Source organism: Mytilus trossulus, chromosome 3 (assembly GCF_036588685.1).
Source record: "Mytilus trossulus isolate FHL-02 chromosome 3, PNRI_Mtr1.1.1.hap1, whole genome shotgun sequence".
NCBI lineage: Eukaryota > Metazoa > Mollusca > Bivalvia > Mytilida > Mytilidae > Mytilus > Mytilus trossulus.
Window position 1 is genome coordinate 75,856,028 of NC_086375.1, and position 17,545 is coordinate 75,873,572.

The following is a 17,545-nucleotide window of genomic DNA, read 5'->3' on the forward strand; positions in this document are numbered from 1 at the left end:
GTAGTAAAAAGTGAATATACATTGTATATTGTATATAACAAAGATTTAAGTTGATTCTGGACAAAGAAAGATAACTCCAATTAAAAAAAATTCTTGCTATTGCACAATATTGTGCAATAAGATATTTCTTGCTTACTATTCTGGACAAAGAAAGATAACTCTAATTAAAAAAAAAATGCTATTTCACAATATTGTGCAATTAGATATTTCTTGCCATTGCACAATACTGTGCAATTGAAAAGACTTGCTATTGCACAATACTTAATATAATAATTTTAGATCCTGATTTGGACCAACTTGAAAACTGGGGCCATAATCAAAAATCTAAGTACATGTTTAGATTCAGCATATCAAAGAGGCCCAAGAATTCAATTTTTGTTAAAATCAAACTTAGTTTAATTTTGGACCCTTTGGACTTTAATGTAGAAAACAGGACCAAAAATGAAGAATCTACATACACAGTTAGATTTGGCATATTAAAGAACCCCATTTATTCAATTTTTGATGAAATCAAACAAAGTTTAATTTTGGACCCCGATTTGGACCAACTTGAAAACTGGGCCAATAATCAAGAATCTAAGTACATTTTTAGATTCAACATATCAAAGAACGTTTAATTAAAGAAAGTTTAATTTTGGACCCTTTGGACCTTAATGTAGACCAATTTGAAAAAGGGACCAAAAGTTGAGAATCTACATACACAGTTAGATTCGGCATATCAAAGAACCCCAATTATTCAATTTTGATGAAATCAAACAAAGTTTAATTTTGGACCCTTTGGGCCCCTTTTTCCTAAACTGTTGGGACCAAAACTCCCAAAATCAATAACAACCTTCCTTTTATGGTCATAAACCTGGTGTTTAAATTTCATAGATTTCTATTTACATGTACTAACTTTATGGTGCGAAAACCAAGAAAAATGCTTATTTGGGTCCCTTTTTGGCCCCTTATTCCTAAACTGTTGGGACCTAAACTCCCAAAATCAATCCCAACCTTTCTTTTGTGGTCATAAACCTTGTGTCAAAATTTCATAGATTTCTATAACTTAAACTAAAGTTATAGTGCGAAAACCAAGAAATGCTTATTTGGGCCCTTTTTGGCCCCTTATTCCTAAAATGTTGGGACCAAAACTCCCAAAATCAATACCAACCTTCCTTTTATGGTCATAAACCTTGTGTTAAAATTTCATAGATTTCTATTCACTTTTACTAAAGTTAGAGTGCGAAAACTAAAAGTATTCGGACGACGACGACTACGACAATGACGCAGAAGACGATGCCAACGTGATAGCAATATACGACGAAAATTTTTTCAAAATTTGCGGTCGTATAAAAAATAACCAATTATTAATGGTAGTCAAATGTAATTGATAACCTCCATGTAAAACTAAAAATCAATAAAAAACATCAGTCGGTCTCATATTCAAAAATTGTATACAGAGATTCTGTATTTTACAGAAAGATTTATAATTAAGAAGTATTCTAAAGGTGAATAGTAGGATAAGGTGACTGAGCGTTAACCTTATTTACCTTGGTAATGTCAGCAGTCTTCCAGATTTTAGAAACATAAACTTCTTCTTCATCACTGTCATCATTCTTTACATTCCTTTCTTCAGAGAAACATTTGTCCTCAATGTTTATTCTTCCAACAGTTTGTTCTGTTTTACTTTTTTGTCCACCAAAATCTTTGCCATTCATTAACATATACTGCCTTCCTTCAAGAAGACTATCCATTTTTCCTACACTTGAATGGCGGGGTTTCCTAAAAATTATCATTTTCAAGTAGATAAAGAACAAGTTTTACTCTTCCTTTTTATTTTTTAAAACAATGAAGTATGTGATGATCTTCCACAGGAAATAAGACAAAATATCAACTACTAAGTAAATAAATTATTTGTTTATATTTTTTCTTTTCTTTTAGTGTTGTTTGTTTGCAAAAATTTCATATTGAAAATAAACTGCAATAACACAAGTGTAAATAAACAAAAAGTGTACACATGCTCAATTGTATCACCTGTCTTACTTAAAATAAAGTTCATGTTGAAAATCTGTAATATGAAGGTTTTACTACAAGTATCAATGATCCACGAAAATTAAGTCATGGCCCCATGAAAATTAAGTTACGGTCAGATGCCAGACAGACATGTACATTCAGTAATCATTCCATAATCCTATTGATTTTAGTACCAGAGAAACAGATCAAACCACAAAATCATAATATTGACCAATGAACCATGAAAATGAGGTTAAGGTAATATGAAACATGCCAGTCAGACATGTTCACCTGACAATCATTCCATACACCAAATATAGTGACCTTATAGCCTATAGTACTTGAGAAGTAGACAAACCACACATACTAAAGTTAACATTGTTTTAAACCATAAAAATTGATGTCAAGATCAGATCAAAGCTGTCAGTCCAACATGAACACCTTACAACCATTCCATAAACCTAATATAGTTGACCTACTTCTCATTGTATTTGAAAAACAAACCAAAATATAAATGCTTAATATAGACCATTAAACAATGAATGAGGTCAGGGTCAAATGACACCAGCCAAACAGACCAGTAAATCTTACAGTCATTCAATATACCAACTACTGTGGATTCTTTTATTTTTCTGGGTATCAAGTTAAGTAGATTGAGTAAAACTGGCAACTCTGTGGATTTTTGATTTGTGGTTCACCTCCACACACAAAACCTTCTGACAATTGGTATCCAACGAATAATAATAAATCTACAGTAGATTTGACTTTTCTTGTTTTTACTTTAATACTCGTATTTACAATAATTCAAAGTTTTTCACACAACCCATATGTTCTATTTTTGCCATGGTGGCCATATTGGTTTGCAGGCAGGATAGTTGTACAAAAAACTAGAAATGCTTAGGGGGGTCTTGGCTAAATTTTGATGCAATTGGCCAGGAAGATTCAAAGGAGAACAATAATTCCAAAATGAGTTTTTTTATAGAAAATATATCATTTATATTATTTAATGAATGTATTTAAAAAGAATTTTAATTGTAAACTTTTTATAGTTGAAAGAGGAAAATTAAATGATCTATTCTCACCTCTAAAACATTCCAAAGATACAAAATCATATAAAAAAAAAACTTACACTGTTTTACTGTTAATTCTTATTATACCCCCTCCTTGTAGGCCATCATCTTCATCTTCTACATCATCATCATCTTCACCATCTAGTTCTGATGATTCAGAATCTCTGTTAGTTTTTCTTTCTCTCTTTAGAAGGAGAGCTTTGATCTCATTACTTCCTGCTAAAGCTGATGGTTTATTTCCTTCGTTGTCTAAAGCATTTAAATCTGCTTTTTGCTTGATCAAAGTTTTGACTGTTTCCAACTGCAAATGAAAGCTAAATCTTACTCCTGATGTTCAAACATCGGACTTATTTTCAACCATACTTTCTGGGTATCATTTTCCTATGGACATAATGCTTTTACCTTTATAACAACAGTACACACAATGGTTCATATAACCTATAAGTATGTGTGCAAGACGTACACTTTACAACCTCAAAGAAAGACCACCATTCCAAAGTTGACCTTGTTAACTAGTTTATTTTGAGAATTGAGTTTTAATGGCAGATCTTTGATTGTTTTATAGTAATACATATATATATTAAATGTCAGAGCAATGGTCTTTGAGGGTATTTTCATCCTATCTGCATCTTTACTCCAAGATATCCTATTGTAGATGATTTCTGTATTTGAAACTGGCTCAAATAAATTCTAACAGTAAGCAGGATGCTAATGTTTCCATTGAGTCAACAAGAAATGAGCAAAACACAAAACTCAAGTAACAAAGTAAACAATTTCAAGAAAAGATTTACAATACATGAACTGACCTGATTAAATCTAGAAGCTACATGCAACGGGGTCCAGTACAGGTTATCTTTAATATTTATGTCTGCACCATGTTTCATAAGCAACTTTATGACTTTTTTGTACCCATTAGCACAGGCTATGTGTAACTGAAAAAAACCAAGTAAACCAAATGGTTAACAAAAAAAGCCAAGTGCAAAAACTTTGTGACAAAATACATTTAACAAAACATTAATAGCTAAGCTAAAACTTTGAAGTTAACTTTATTCTATTGTAATTTAAGCTTTACAAGTTGCACTTTATTCCATTGTTAATTCAGCTCAGACTTACTAGTGACACTTTATTCCACTGTATTATATTGTTAGTTAAGACTAAAAAATGACACTTTATTCCATTGTTAACTAAGCTAAGACTTACAAGTGACACTTTATTCCATTGTTATTTATGCTCAGACTTACAAGTTTCACTCTATTCCATTGTTAATTAAGCTAAGACTTACTAGTGACACTATGTTCCATTGTAAATTGAGCTCAGACTTACAATTAGTAGTTTATTCCATTGTTAGTTAAGCTAAGACTTTAGTTCATTGTTAATTAAGCTCAGACTTACAAGTTTCACTTTATTCCATTGTTAATCAAGCTCAGACTTACAAGTTACACTGTATTCAATTGTTGATTAAAGCTCAGACTCACTAGTGACACTTTATTCCATTGTTAGTTTTAATCTAAGACTTAAAAGTTACACTGTATACCATTGTTAATTAAAGCTCAGACTTACAAGTGACACTTTATTCCATTGTTAGTTTTAATCTAAGACTTAAAAGTTACACTGTATTCCATTGTTAATTAAAGCTCAGACTCACTAGTGACACTTTATTCCATTGTTAGTTTTAATCTAAGACTTAAAAGTTACACTGTATACCATTGTTAATTAAAGCTCAGACTTACAAGTGACACTTTATTCCATTGTTAGTTTTAATCTAAGACTTACTAGTGACACTTTATTCCATTGTTAATTAAGCTCAGACTTACAAGTGACACTTTATTCCATTGTTAGTCTTAATCTAAGACTTAAAAGTTACACTTTATTCCATTGTTAATTAAGCTCAGACTCACTAGTGACACTTTATTCCATTGTTAATTAAGCTCAAACTTACAAGTGACACTTTATTCCATTGTTAGTTTTAATCTAAGACTTACAAGCTACACTGTATACCATTGTTAATTAATCTCAGACTTACAAGTGACACTTTATTCCATTGTTAGTTTTAATCTAAGACTTAAAAGTTACACTGTATTCCATTGTTAATTAAAGCTCAGACTCACTAGTGACACTTTATTCCATTGTTAGTTTTAATCTAAGACTTAAAAGTTACACTGTATACCATTGTTAATTAAAGCTCAGACTTACAAGTGACACTTTATTCCATTGTTAGTTTTAATCTTAAGACTTACTAGTGACACTTTATTCCATTGTTAATTAAGCTCAGACTTACAAGTGACACTTTATTCCATTGTTAGTCTTAATCTAAGACTTAAAAGTTACACTTTATTCCATTGTTAATTAAGCTCAGACTCACTAGTGACACTTTATTCCATTGTTAATTAAGCTCAAACTTACAAGTGACACTTTATTCCATTGTTAGTTTTAATCTAAGACTTACAAGCTACACTGTATACCATTGTTAATTAAGCTCAGACTTACAAGTGACACTTTATTCCATTGTTAGTTTTAATCTAAGACTTAAAAGTTACACTGTATTCCATTGTTAATTAAAGCTCAGACTCACTAGTGACACTTTATTCCATTGTTAGTTTTAATCTAAGACTTAAAAGTTACACTGTATACCATTGTTAATTAAAGCTCAGACTTACAAGTGACACTTTATTCCATTGTTAGTTTTAATCTAAGACTTACTAGTGACACTTTATTCCATTGTTAATTAAGCTAAGACTTACAAGTGACACTTTATTCCATTGTTAGTCTTAATCTAAGACTTAAAAGTTACACTTAATTCCATTGTTAATTAAGCTCAGACTCACTAGTGACACTTTATTCCATTGTTAATTAAGCTCAAACTTACAAGTGACACTTTATTCCATTGTTAGTTTTAATCTAAGACTTACAAGCTACACTGTATACCATTGTTAATTAAGCTCAGACTTACAAGTGACACTTTATTCCATTGTTAGTTTTAATCTAAGACTTAAAAGTTACACTGTATTCCATTGTTAATTAAAGCTCAGACTCACTAGTGACACTTTATTCCATTGTTAGTTTTAATCTAAGACTTAAAAGTTACACTGTATACCATTGTTAATTAAAGCTCAGACTTACAAGTGACACTTTATTCCATTGTTAGTTTTAATCTAAGACTTACTAGTGACACTTTATTCCATTGTTAATTAAGCTCAGACTTACAAGTGACACTTTATTCCATTGTTAGTCTTAATCTAAGACTTAAAAGTTACACTTTATTCCATTGTTAATTAAGCTCAAACTTACAAGTGACACTTTATTCCATTGTTAGTTTTAATCTAAGACTTACAAGTTACACTGTATTCCATTGTTAATTAAAGCTCAGACTCACTAGTGACACTTTATTCCATTGTTAGTTTTAATCTAAGACTTAAAAGTTACACTGTATACCATTGTTAATTAAAGCTCAGACTTACAAGTGACACTTTATTCCATTGTTAGTCTTAATCTAAGACTTACTAGTGACACTTTATTCCATTGTTAATTAAGCTAAGACTTACAAGTGACACTTTATTCCATTGTTAGTTTTAATCTAAGACTTAAAAGTTACACTTTATTCCATTGTTAATTAAGCTCAGACTTACAAGTGACACTTTATTCCATTGTTAATTAAGCTCAGACTTACAAGTGACACTTTATTCCATTGTTAGTTTTTATCTAAGACTTAAAAGTTACAATGTATTCCATCGTTAATTAAGCTCAGACTTACAAGTTACACTTTATTCCATTGTTAATTTAGCTCAAACTTACAAGTGACACTTTATTCCATTGTTAATTAAGCTCAGACTTACAAGTGACACTTTATTCCATTGTTAGTTTTAATCTAAGACTTACAAGTTACACTGTATTCCATTGTTAATTAAGCTCAGACTTACAAGTGACACTTTATTCCATTGTTAGTTTTAATCTTAGACTTACAAGTTACACTTTATTCCATTGTTAATTAAGCTCAGACTTACAAGTGACACTTTATTCCATTGTTAATTAAGCTCAGACTCACTAGTTACACTTTATTCCATCGTTAATTAAGCTCAGACTTACAAGTGACACTTTATTCCATTGTTAGTTTTAATCTAAGACTTACAAGTTACACTGTATTCCATTGTTAATTAAGCTCAGACTCACTAGTGACACTTTATTCCATTGTTAGTTTTAATCTAAGACTTACAAGTTACACTGTATTCCATTGTTAATTAAGCTCAGACTTACAAGTGACACTTTATTCCATTGTTAGTTTTAATCTTAGACTTACAAGTTACACTTTATTCCATTGTTAATTAAGCTCAGACTTACAAGTGACACTTTATTCCATTGTTAATTAAGCTCAGACTCACTAGTTACACTTTATTCCATCGTTAATTAAGCTCAGACTTACAAGTGACACTTTATTCCATTGTTAGTTTTAATCTAAGACTTACAAGTTACACTGTATTCCATTGTTAATTAAGCTCAGACTTACAAGTGACACTTTATTGTCATTGATTTTGTTAGGGGATCCACCATTACATAAATGATCATCAACATCCTTGTACATCTGACGAGGTTTCCATAACTGAATTTCTTTTTTCCTATTAGCATCCAATCCTATATAAATTATAAAGATAACAGATACACAGAAAGTAAACAGAAAGTGACTTCAGGTAACATTCTTAGGTCACGCCTATTTGGGATCTATTTTTGTTAATAAAGTTTTTTTCATTATTATATGTATGTCATAATTTTCATATTATCATGAAAATTTTCATTTAAATAAATATCTTCATTGATATTTTTTTTCCTGAGTTCATTCACCTTTGTTTTTTTAAAGAGATGTTAACAATATATTTTTAAGGTGTTCTTACAAAAATGTTGCTTTCATTTGTACTACATGCACTAAAGGGGTTAAAACACAAATCTGAAATATCTATCTTTAAGTTTTGTGAAAGTGCATGAATGCTTGAGCATGAATGATACATTAAAACAAATTAGATCATATTGAAGTCATGTAAATGAAAAAATACCCATTTAAAAATAGTATGCATATCAACATTATTACATAAATTAAAGGAAAAATTGGAGAGAAATACAATGAATTTATTGGAGATCAAAAGGAAGTATCATTATATGCATGCCGTCATCTGGTTTTCACTCAATACTAATAAAGAAAGTCAATTTATTTTCTGTTCAAAACAGGAAGTTCTAGTTTTAAACCTTATAAAGATAGGAACATCTAAGTTTTCACTCATTTCACCAACATGATATGAAGTATCATTTTGTAAATCCCAGTTATGCATGATTCTCTTTTCTGGAAAATTGTGACAAATTATACCTATTTATTGATACTGTGCTGTTTGTTAACAAAATCCATCTATCTACCATTAATGAACATTACAAAATTTCTTCTTACTTAATACATATTCTACACAGAGTAAGGTTTTTTCCTACACATCATTAAAAACATTTTGGACAAAAACCAATAATAACAACTAGTTTTATAGTAAATCTAAAGTTGTACAAAAGTAAATATTAAAACAAGAGTGCACAGCCTGACATATCTCGCTTGCTTAATTATCATGATTGAACAGGTGCTGATAATGTGTAATACATGTATGAAGATAACCATATATAATGTTTCACTATAAGTTTCCAATAAAGTTAACATTATCAATGATCAATAGAAATTACCTCAAAGTCAGATGAACCCTGCCAAACAAATGTGTTCACCTTACAATCATACCATATACCAAATATAGTTAACCTATTCTCAATTACAATGTATCTGAGAGACAGGACAAATTACATAAATGGAAATTGACAAATGAACCATGGAAATGAGGTCAAGGGCAGATAGACCATGACAGACATGTGCAAAATGCATGCAATCATTCTATACACCAAATATAATTCATGTTGACATATTTTTTGAAGTATCTGAAAAACAGATAGATGAGAAAAGGTAACACCAGGCCACCGAAAGCTTTATTTTTGTGAAGTCTAGGTGGTCGTGTGGTCTAGCAGAACGGCTACAGTGCAGGCGATTTGATATGTGAAAATATAGACTGCGTAATATAATCAGTACAAGAAAAACACTTCTTTGTAAAGTAAAAGTAAAATAAATAATGATTATGGATGACGGATGTCAAGTGGCATATTGAATGAATTTTCAGAACAAAAACATCAAATGGAAATATAATATAATAAAGGGCTGCGCTTTAGCACATGATACGCCCGTTGCTCTTTTAACTTGTCTTTTAATGAAATTATATGATCAACTAGAAATAGTGTGAGCCCTGTCAAATACCCCCCCCCCCCAAATAATAAATAAAAATGCACAAAAAAAATGGCACTATTAAGGCTACCTCAAATTTACCTAAGTTTGTTGTCTGAATTTTTCATCCATACATTCTATCTTGTTCACAACAAACTTTCTGAGTACCAAGTACCTTTTATATTTATAAAATGGAAAGGGAGCTTATGTGAGTTATTGTCTGAAGTGCGGACGACGGACGGACAGACGGACAGACAATGGTATACCATAATACATCCTGTCTGAAAGACGACGGGCGTATACAAAATTCATGGAACCTATTTTTTTACAAGAAATTTAATGGTTTAAATAGAACTAAAGATTTTACAAATTTCATGTTTTCGTCAGATTTGATTAAGTATTATTTGTGACATCAAAGTTTCATGGACATTGGTGAAAGCCTTTTTGAGTTATTGTCCGAAGTGTTAAAAATCCCCCTTTTTTTATGAATGAAGCCCCATAAATCCAAAACTTTAAATCTGAAATTAAAAATAAACGAAAGGTAGCTAACGTCAATAGATATAAACAATTCACTTAAGTTTCATGGAAATTGGTGAAAGTGTTTTTGAGTTATTGTCCGAAGTGTGGACAATGGACGGACAGATGGACCGACAACGGTATACCATAATACGTCCCGTCCCGGGCGTATAAAAATTAACCCTGCTTTGTACTATAGACCGACACACAGAAACGGACACAATAGTAACACTAACTGAACTTTTATCGCATCCAGATACTGGTTCCATATAAATAAAAAGATGCGATATGAGTGCTATCCAGACAACTATCCAACAAAGTCATAGTTTATAAATACATTTGTCTGCCACACGGTCATACTGCCTTTGAAAAATTAGCGTCATACTGCCTTTGAAAAATTAGCAGGGAAATATAACATCTTTTCCCAAACGTCTTTTCCTGAAACGTCTTTTAAATTTTTGGCACAATTTGTGAGGCTAATGGAAGGGATTGAGTAAACAATATTATACTACCGGTACTCTTTTTTTCTCAAAAACAATTATGGTGACAAATATTTTTTCAAAACGTTATGTTCCATTTTTTTCAAAGAATAACATATCTTACTTTTATTAAATCGCCACTGTTAGAAATATTTAAAAAAAAAATCAAAAATGTGCATTTCAAATGTTCATTTCCTGTCGTTCTTTCGGTCCACCATAACGTTTTGGCTTTATTTGAGTAAGAATTAATGCTTTAAATGGTACAGTTAGATTTTTCTAACCATCTTGAATTATTTTTGCTTCAATTTGAGCCCTATTACATAAGTATATGTTGATTAAACAAGAGTGCATGCACTGAAAACTAAACATTGACCAATGAACCATGAAAATGAGGTCAAGGATAGATGAACCATGCCAGGCAGACATATACTTAAATATCTATATCTAGCTAGTAGCAATTATTTCATGCATGTTCATGACAAGCAATGTTTAACGCAGCAGCCAAATCACTAAACTTGATATGATCAGATAAGATATTTTATTTTCAAAATAATATAATTGATATGAATCAATGAACCATAAAAAGTTGTAAATGGTTCTGCAGAACAGTTTGTCTTGCCTGTGATTGCTGCTGTCAGTGTAAAAGTGTAATGTTGACAGGGAAAAAATAGTCAATTTATTTTCACAAAATAAATCTCTTATCTTATAATAGGTGTAATTTATTGGTTTTGATCCAAGATGAAAAATACTAAACTAATATTACCAGTACATTCATATTTTCAAAAGTTATTAAATGTAAAAAAAAACTTAGTCCACTTACACAAAATTATTTACCAAAAAATATACAGAAAAATTAAAATAAATATTTTCAAAATTTTGATATAGATACATGTAGATCATACTGTCTCTGGTCATAAACAAGCCTCTGTACTAATTTCATAAAATTCCTTGGAGGTTTGACAAAGGTATTCATGACTGAAAACTTTTACCTTAAGCTGAATCTGAATGTTTTACTGTTATAAAAAATCTTTAAGTTCATTTATCAGTACAATATGGGAAAATGAAAATATATGTTTCAAAATTTTTGCTCTGGATACTGTATTTGTTCATAATCAAGTTTTTGTCCAAATTTCATAAAATTCTATGAAGGTTTGACAAAGTTATTGATGTATAAAATACTTTTTCCTCAGACTGAACCTAAATGTTAATGCCTCAGGCGACAGATTCTAAGATAGTAATGTCCCGCATTGGCGACACGTCCACTGAATCATGAAAATTAGGTCAGAGTTATGTTAACACTTTCAGCACATATACACCACCAACTCTATAGACCATTGTACTACATGTATAGTGCTGGGGAAAAAGAAGTGTATTATAATTATACATACCATGGGTCTCCATGTAATTATTGATAACTTGTTGACATTCTGATCCATCCTGACAATGGTCTCCAGCGAAAAATCCATCAACATCAACCAGATTGATATCAGCACCATTCTTAAACAAATTAAAGTCACACATAATTCATTTAAGTAGACCAACAAATTAAAGGATTAAAGCCATTAGCTTATTTCTTGACAATAGTAATGTTGTTTTTTTGGAAATAAATAGATATAAGAAGATGTGATATGAGTGCCAATGAGTCAACTTTCCACAAAGTATACATTTGAGTGATATATATATAATATTAAATATCCTATTTGGAAACTGTATCACTCTATCTTTACTATTATGACTTACAGGGTTTTTTTTAATTTAAAAAAATCCAAATTCTCCTCGTTACAAGCAAAAAAGTTAATAAATTGTCCATTATTTTACTTTATTAGGGGAATGGTGGGCTTTCATAGACTTATTGATAAACATTACGGATTAATTCTCAATTCTATGATAATTAAAAGTACATGTACATATATCTGTTTGAAACACATAACAACTTACATTGAGTAATAACTGTATCATATCCACAGAGTCACATGAACAAGCAGTGTGTAAAGGTGTCCACCAATCATCATCCTGTATATTGACGTCTGCTCCATGGCTAATCAATATGGCAGCTGTTACTGCATTGTCATCTGATGCACACTAAAATAAATATGAAGGTACTGTGTATATGATACTGAGCTGAATGACTTCATGCACAGATCCAGGGTTTGATGTTAAGGGAGGGGGGGGCTCCTGATAATCAAAAGTTGAAGAACCATATTTCGACATAAATTGGTTGTTATTTTTAACTATTTATTACATTTTTTATTTCTTAGACGGAGAGTTCTAAATGCACCCAAGTCTGGATCTGTCAGGGAATCAGTGACTATATATATAGACTTGCAACAGATTATCAACTTTCTTCCACTGACATAATTCTTTTGGCTATAACATGATTAATTTACACTCTCTTAGTTCTATAACTACCCTCGTCTTTGCTCCTTCTGTATCCCTATCTTACTGAAATGAGTGTATTACATGTAGCAGCATAAATTATATAAAATATTCATTAATTTTACCAAGAATTTATAATTTTTAAAAAGTTAATAATTTTGTCCAGGTTGATGCACTGATCATATATTATGAAAGAAATATTTGGAATGTTATATGGATCAAAACAAATTTTTAAAGATTTCAAACAATTATAGAAATTGCACCTTAAATATTTTTTATTAAATGATATTTTGTGGTTCTTACATGAATAAAGAAGCTCTATCATACTGAAGAGACGGCTAAAATTTGTGAATAGTAAATGTCAGCTCTTTCTTACTCACCTTATGCAACAATGATGTCCCATTTCCTGTTCTAAAATTGTGGTTAGAACCATGTTGTAATGATCTTGTTACTAAAAATAAAACAATAAAGAATTTTGAAGCAGTTATATGGGTATGGATAAAAACCAGGTACAAGTAGTACAAATGTTAATGTATAGATGAATATGGCAATCTTACTACAGTGTATTGTAACGAAATACTTGTCAGGTACATGTCTAACTCAAATTCTCAATGATAAAGAAAGGATTATATAGATTTCTACTATAAAGTAGTGCATGTCTACTTAAGCCACATACAATCATTCTTTACAATATGTGACAACATAGATTGTTTTAAAAAAGTTAAATAGTTTTACATCCGATTTCATTGAGTGTGAAGGCAAAGGTAATATTTTACTTAGCTAGCTTGCCAGCTAAACTGTGAAGTCGTTATTAGGTTAGGTAAACTACGGGAGTACCCTCTTTTAAGAGTAGACTAGTCCAACAGATAACCAATCTAGGCTACCCACTTGGAAAGAAGGGTAGTTATACCTGACTTCACGGTTCAGCTAACAAGCAAGCTAACCAAAGATCATACTTTTGCCTACACAGTCAATGAAACCGGCTGTAATTTGCAAAGTATATATAACAGGCTATTATTTGAACTTGGAATTATTTTTAATTATGAAATTTGCTTGATTTCTTGTTATTAAAATTTTTAATAAATTCCATGTTTATTCTGTACTGAAATGCTCTGTGCTGCGCACAACACTTTCTATTACAAAGAAAATAGTATATTTTCAATAGAATGTACTGTGCCGCGCACAACACTATCTAACCAAATACATTGTATGGAAAGTTTTATTAACCACTCAAAAGATTATAATACCACATAAACATTGAATTTATCAAAAAATTTAAACACAAGAAATTATGCAAATTCCATAATTAAATATAATTCCAAGTTCAAATAAAATAGCCTGTTATATATAGTATCTTTATATATCACATGTACATTAGCAACAAACTTATTGAATTGTAATCTAAATTAACCTTCTTTATCATCAAAATTCTCCACAGCATCCTGGAGCAGTATATCTTCAGGAAATGTAGGTCTAGTATTCTTTCTGTTAGGTTTGCATGGCTTTTTGATGGAACCACCACCTCTTTCTTTGAGATCTCTAACAAACCTCAGGTAACTTTCAATCTGTTTTTGTCGCAACTGTCGATTAATTTTTAGTCTTTCATTTGCTGATAATTTTTCCAGGACTGATTTGTCAAACTCCATTTCCTTGAGCTTCAATTCACTTTTTCGACCATTCACTGAAAAAGAAAAACACTGGTCTAAACACAAATACAAAAAGAACAAAAGAACAGAGTTACAGGGTATCCTGTTTTGACACATATTATATCTGTCCACTTGAACATGTCCAAGGTCAATAAACTTTGAAAACTTTTTGTATGTTTCCTAAATAAAGGAAGACTTGGGAGGACTTACACTACAATGCAAACTTTCCATAAAATTGATATTTCAAAGTGGCTAACTGTCTAGAAAACAGTTGATAATTTTTAAGAAATGTACGCTAGGGAGAACATTGTCCTCAGTTTGATTTTCTAACTTGTTCAAGACAATGCTGATAATTATCAATTTCTTCAAATCTGGTAAATATTACGCATCTATAGGAGTACACTTAATACAATGCAGTTTCCAAAGAAATAATATTTTCTATTGGGTATTAAAAAAAAATCTTTGATTGGAATGTATTTTTGAATTTATTGTTTACAAAAAATGGTTTCAGGTTTAATTAGTGGTCAGGATGAACCTGCGTTTTCAGACTTGTTAACAGTTTAACTGTTGTCAGGATGTCCCTGCTTTTCCTTGACTTGTTTGCAGTTTAACTGTTGTCAGGATGTCCCTGCTTTTCCTTGACTTGTTTACAGTTTAACTGTTGTCAGGATGTCCCGGCTTTTCCTTGACTTGTTTACAGTTTAACTGTTGTCAGGATGTCCCTGCTTTTCCTTGACTTGTTTGCAGTTTAACTGTTGTCAGGATGTCCCTGCTTTTCCTTGACTTGTTTGCAGTTTAACTGTTGTCAGGATGTCCCTGCTTTTCCTTGACTTGTTTACAGTTTAACTGTTGTCAGGATGTCCCTACTTTTCCTTGACTTGTTTACAGTTTAACTGTTGTCAGGATGTCCCTGCTTTTACTTGACTTGTTTGCAGTTTAACTGTTGGCAGGATGTCCCTGCTTTTCCTAGACTTGTTTGCAGTTTAACTGTGGTCAGGGCTTCTTTGTTTTTCCTTGCCTTGTTTACAGTTTAACTGGTCGTCAGGATGTCTCAATTTTCCTGAACTTGTTTACAGTTTAACTGTTGTCAGGATGTCCCTGCTTTTCCTTGACTTGTTTACAGTTTAATTGTTGTCAGGATGTCCCTGCTTTTCCGTGACTTGTTTACAGTTTAACTGGTGGTCAGGGCAATCTTGATTTTCCTTGATCATTTACAGTTTCACTGTGGTAAGGGCATCCTTAGTTCCTTTAATGTTTACAGTTTAAGTGGTCATGGCATCCTTGTTTTTCTTTAAATGTACATTTTTTAACACATCATTATGATGTTCCAATTTTCATAGACTAATGTTTACACTTTAACTGTTGGTAAGAACATCCTTGTTTTCAGTTTGACTAATGGTAAGAACATCCTTGTTTTCCCTGATTTCTTTACACTTTAACTGATGGTAAGAACATCCTTGTTTTCCTTGATGTGTTTACACTTTAACTGATGGTAAGAACATCCTTGTTTTCCTTGATTGGTTTACACTTTAACTGATGGTAAGAACATCCTTGTTTTCCCTGATTTGTTTACAGTTTAACTGATGGTAAGAACATCCTTGTTTTCCTTGATTGGTTTACACTTTAACTGATGGTAAGAACATCCTTGTTTTCCTTGATGTGTTTACACTTTAACTGATGGTAAGAACATCCTCGTTTTCCTTGATGTGTTTACACTTTAACTGATGGTAAGAACATCCTTGTTTCCCTGATTGGTTTACACTTTAACTGATGGTAAGAACATCCTTGTTTTCCCTGATTTGTTTACAGTTTAACTGATTGGTAAGAACATCCTTGCTTTTTTCACTTTTTTACACTTTAACTGATGGTAAGAACATCCTTGTTTTCCCTGATTTGTTTACTTTAACTGATGGTAAGAACATCCTTGTTTTCCCTGATTTGTTAACACTTTAACTGATGGTAAGAACATCCTTGTTTTCCCTGATTTGTTTACAGTTTAACTGATTGGTAAGAACATCCTTGCTTTTTTTACTTTTTTACACTTTAACTGATGGTAAGAACATTCTTGTTTTTCTTGACTTGTATACACTTTAACAGATGGTAAGAAAATCCTTGTATTTCTTGACTTGTATACACTTTAACGGATGGTAAGAACATCCTTGTTTCCCTGATTTGTTTACACTTTAACTGATGGTAAGAACGTCCTTGTTTTCGCTGATTTGTTTACACTTTAACTGATTGGTAATAACATCCTTGTTTTTCTTGACTTGTATACAGTTTAACTGATGGTAAGAACATCCTTGTTTTCCTTGATTTGTTTACACTTTAACTGATGGTAAGAACATCCTTGTTTTCTTGACTTGTTTACACTTTAACTGATGGTAAGAACATCCTTGTTTTCCCTGATTTGTATATACTTTAACTGATGGTAAGAACATCCTTGTTTTCCCTGATTTGTTTACACTTTAACTGATGGTAAGAACATCCTTGATTTCCCTGATTTGTTTACACTTTAACTGATTGGTAAGAACATCCTTGCTTTCTTTGACTTGTTTACAGTGTAACACCATGTGCAGTTAAATGGTTAAACTCACTCAGTCAGTGGTCAGTAGTCCCTGCTTTTCCTTGACTTGTTTACAGGGATATATAAGGTCGTTTTTAAAACCCATAGAGTCACCAATCAAATGCATTGATTGTCAAAAAAAGGTAGGTTCCATTGCCCAAAACCCTTCCTACCCCCTGGATCAGCAAGAATCAGCAACTGCCAGGTGTAACTAAACTTGTATTATGTTTTCCCCAATAATATGCACTATCCTTGTCAAGTTTAGACATTCCAGTTATTAAAATCTTTCTCTTCATTTATTTAAACAAGGCCCTATTGGGTGTCCATTTGCCACTTAGGTCGGTATTCCAATTCGGTTTCAGATTTCTAGTCCAATGTTTCGCGTCCAAAGAACACTCCCAAATTCCAGGCAGAACAGGTTACTTCAAATAATTTTATATTTTATTGTACAATCATTTTAATACGGCATTATAGACTATCAATCAAAAATAAATGCATATCTACCTTTATAAAATCTATATTCTTTTCAACTGGTGAAGGTGATACGCTTCCTTACAAATGTAATACTTTTTTCAATGGTAATTGACACCGACTGTACATGCATGCTAACTTTG

General features: G+C 31.5%; 1 protein-coding gene across 1 annotated transcript in view; it reads right to left on the bottom strand.

Annotated features, from left to right (window-relative positions):
* LOC134712440 (unconventional myosin-XVI-like) overlaps positions 1–17,545 on the bottom strand; it is an 84,548-nt gene extending 67,003 nt beyond the window's left edge. Inside the window, exons 1-9 of the mRNA XM_063573976.1 lie at positions 17,436–17,545; positions 14,134–14,403; positions 13,103–13,173; positions 12,285–12,428; positions 11,735–11,843; positions 7,564–7,688; positions 3,869–3,994; positions 3,122–3,363; positions 1,530–1,761 (exon numbers count right to left, since the gene is read on the bottom strand). Coding sequence (XP_063430046.1) covers positions 1,530–1,761; positions 3,122–3,363; positions 3,869–3,994; positions 7,564–7,688; positions 11,735–11,843; positions 12,285–12,428; positions 13,103–13,173; positions 14,134–14,368 — 1,284 coding nt within the window. The 5' untranslated portion in view covers positions 14,369–14,403; positions 17,436–17,545. The remainder of the gene's footprint in view (positions 1–1,529; positions 1,762–3,121; positions 3,364–3,868; positions 3,995–7,563; positions 7,689–11,734; positions 11,844–12,284; positions 12,429–13,102; positions 13,174–14,133; positions 14,404–17,435) is intronic.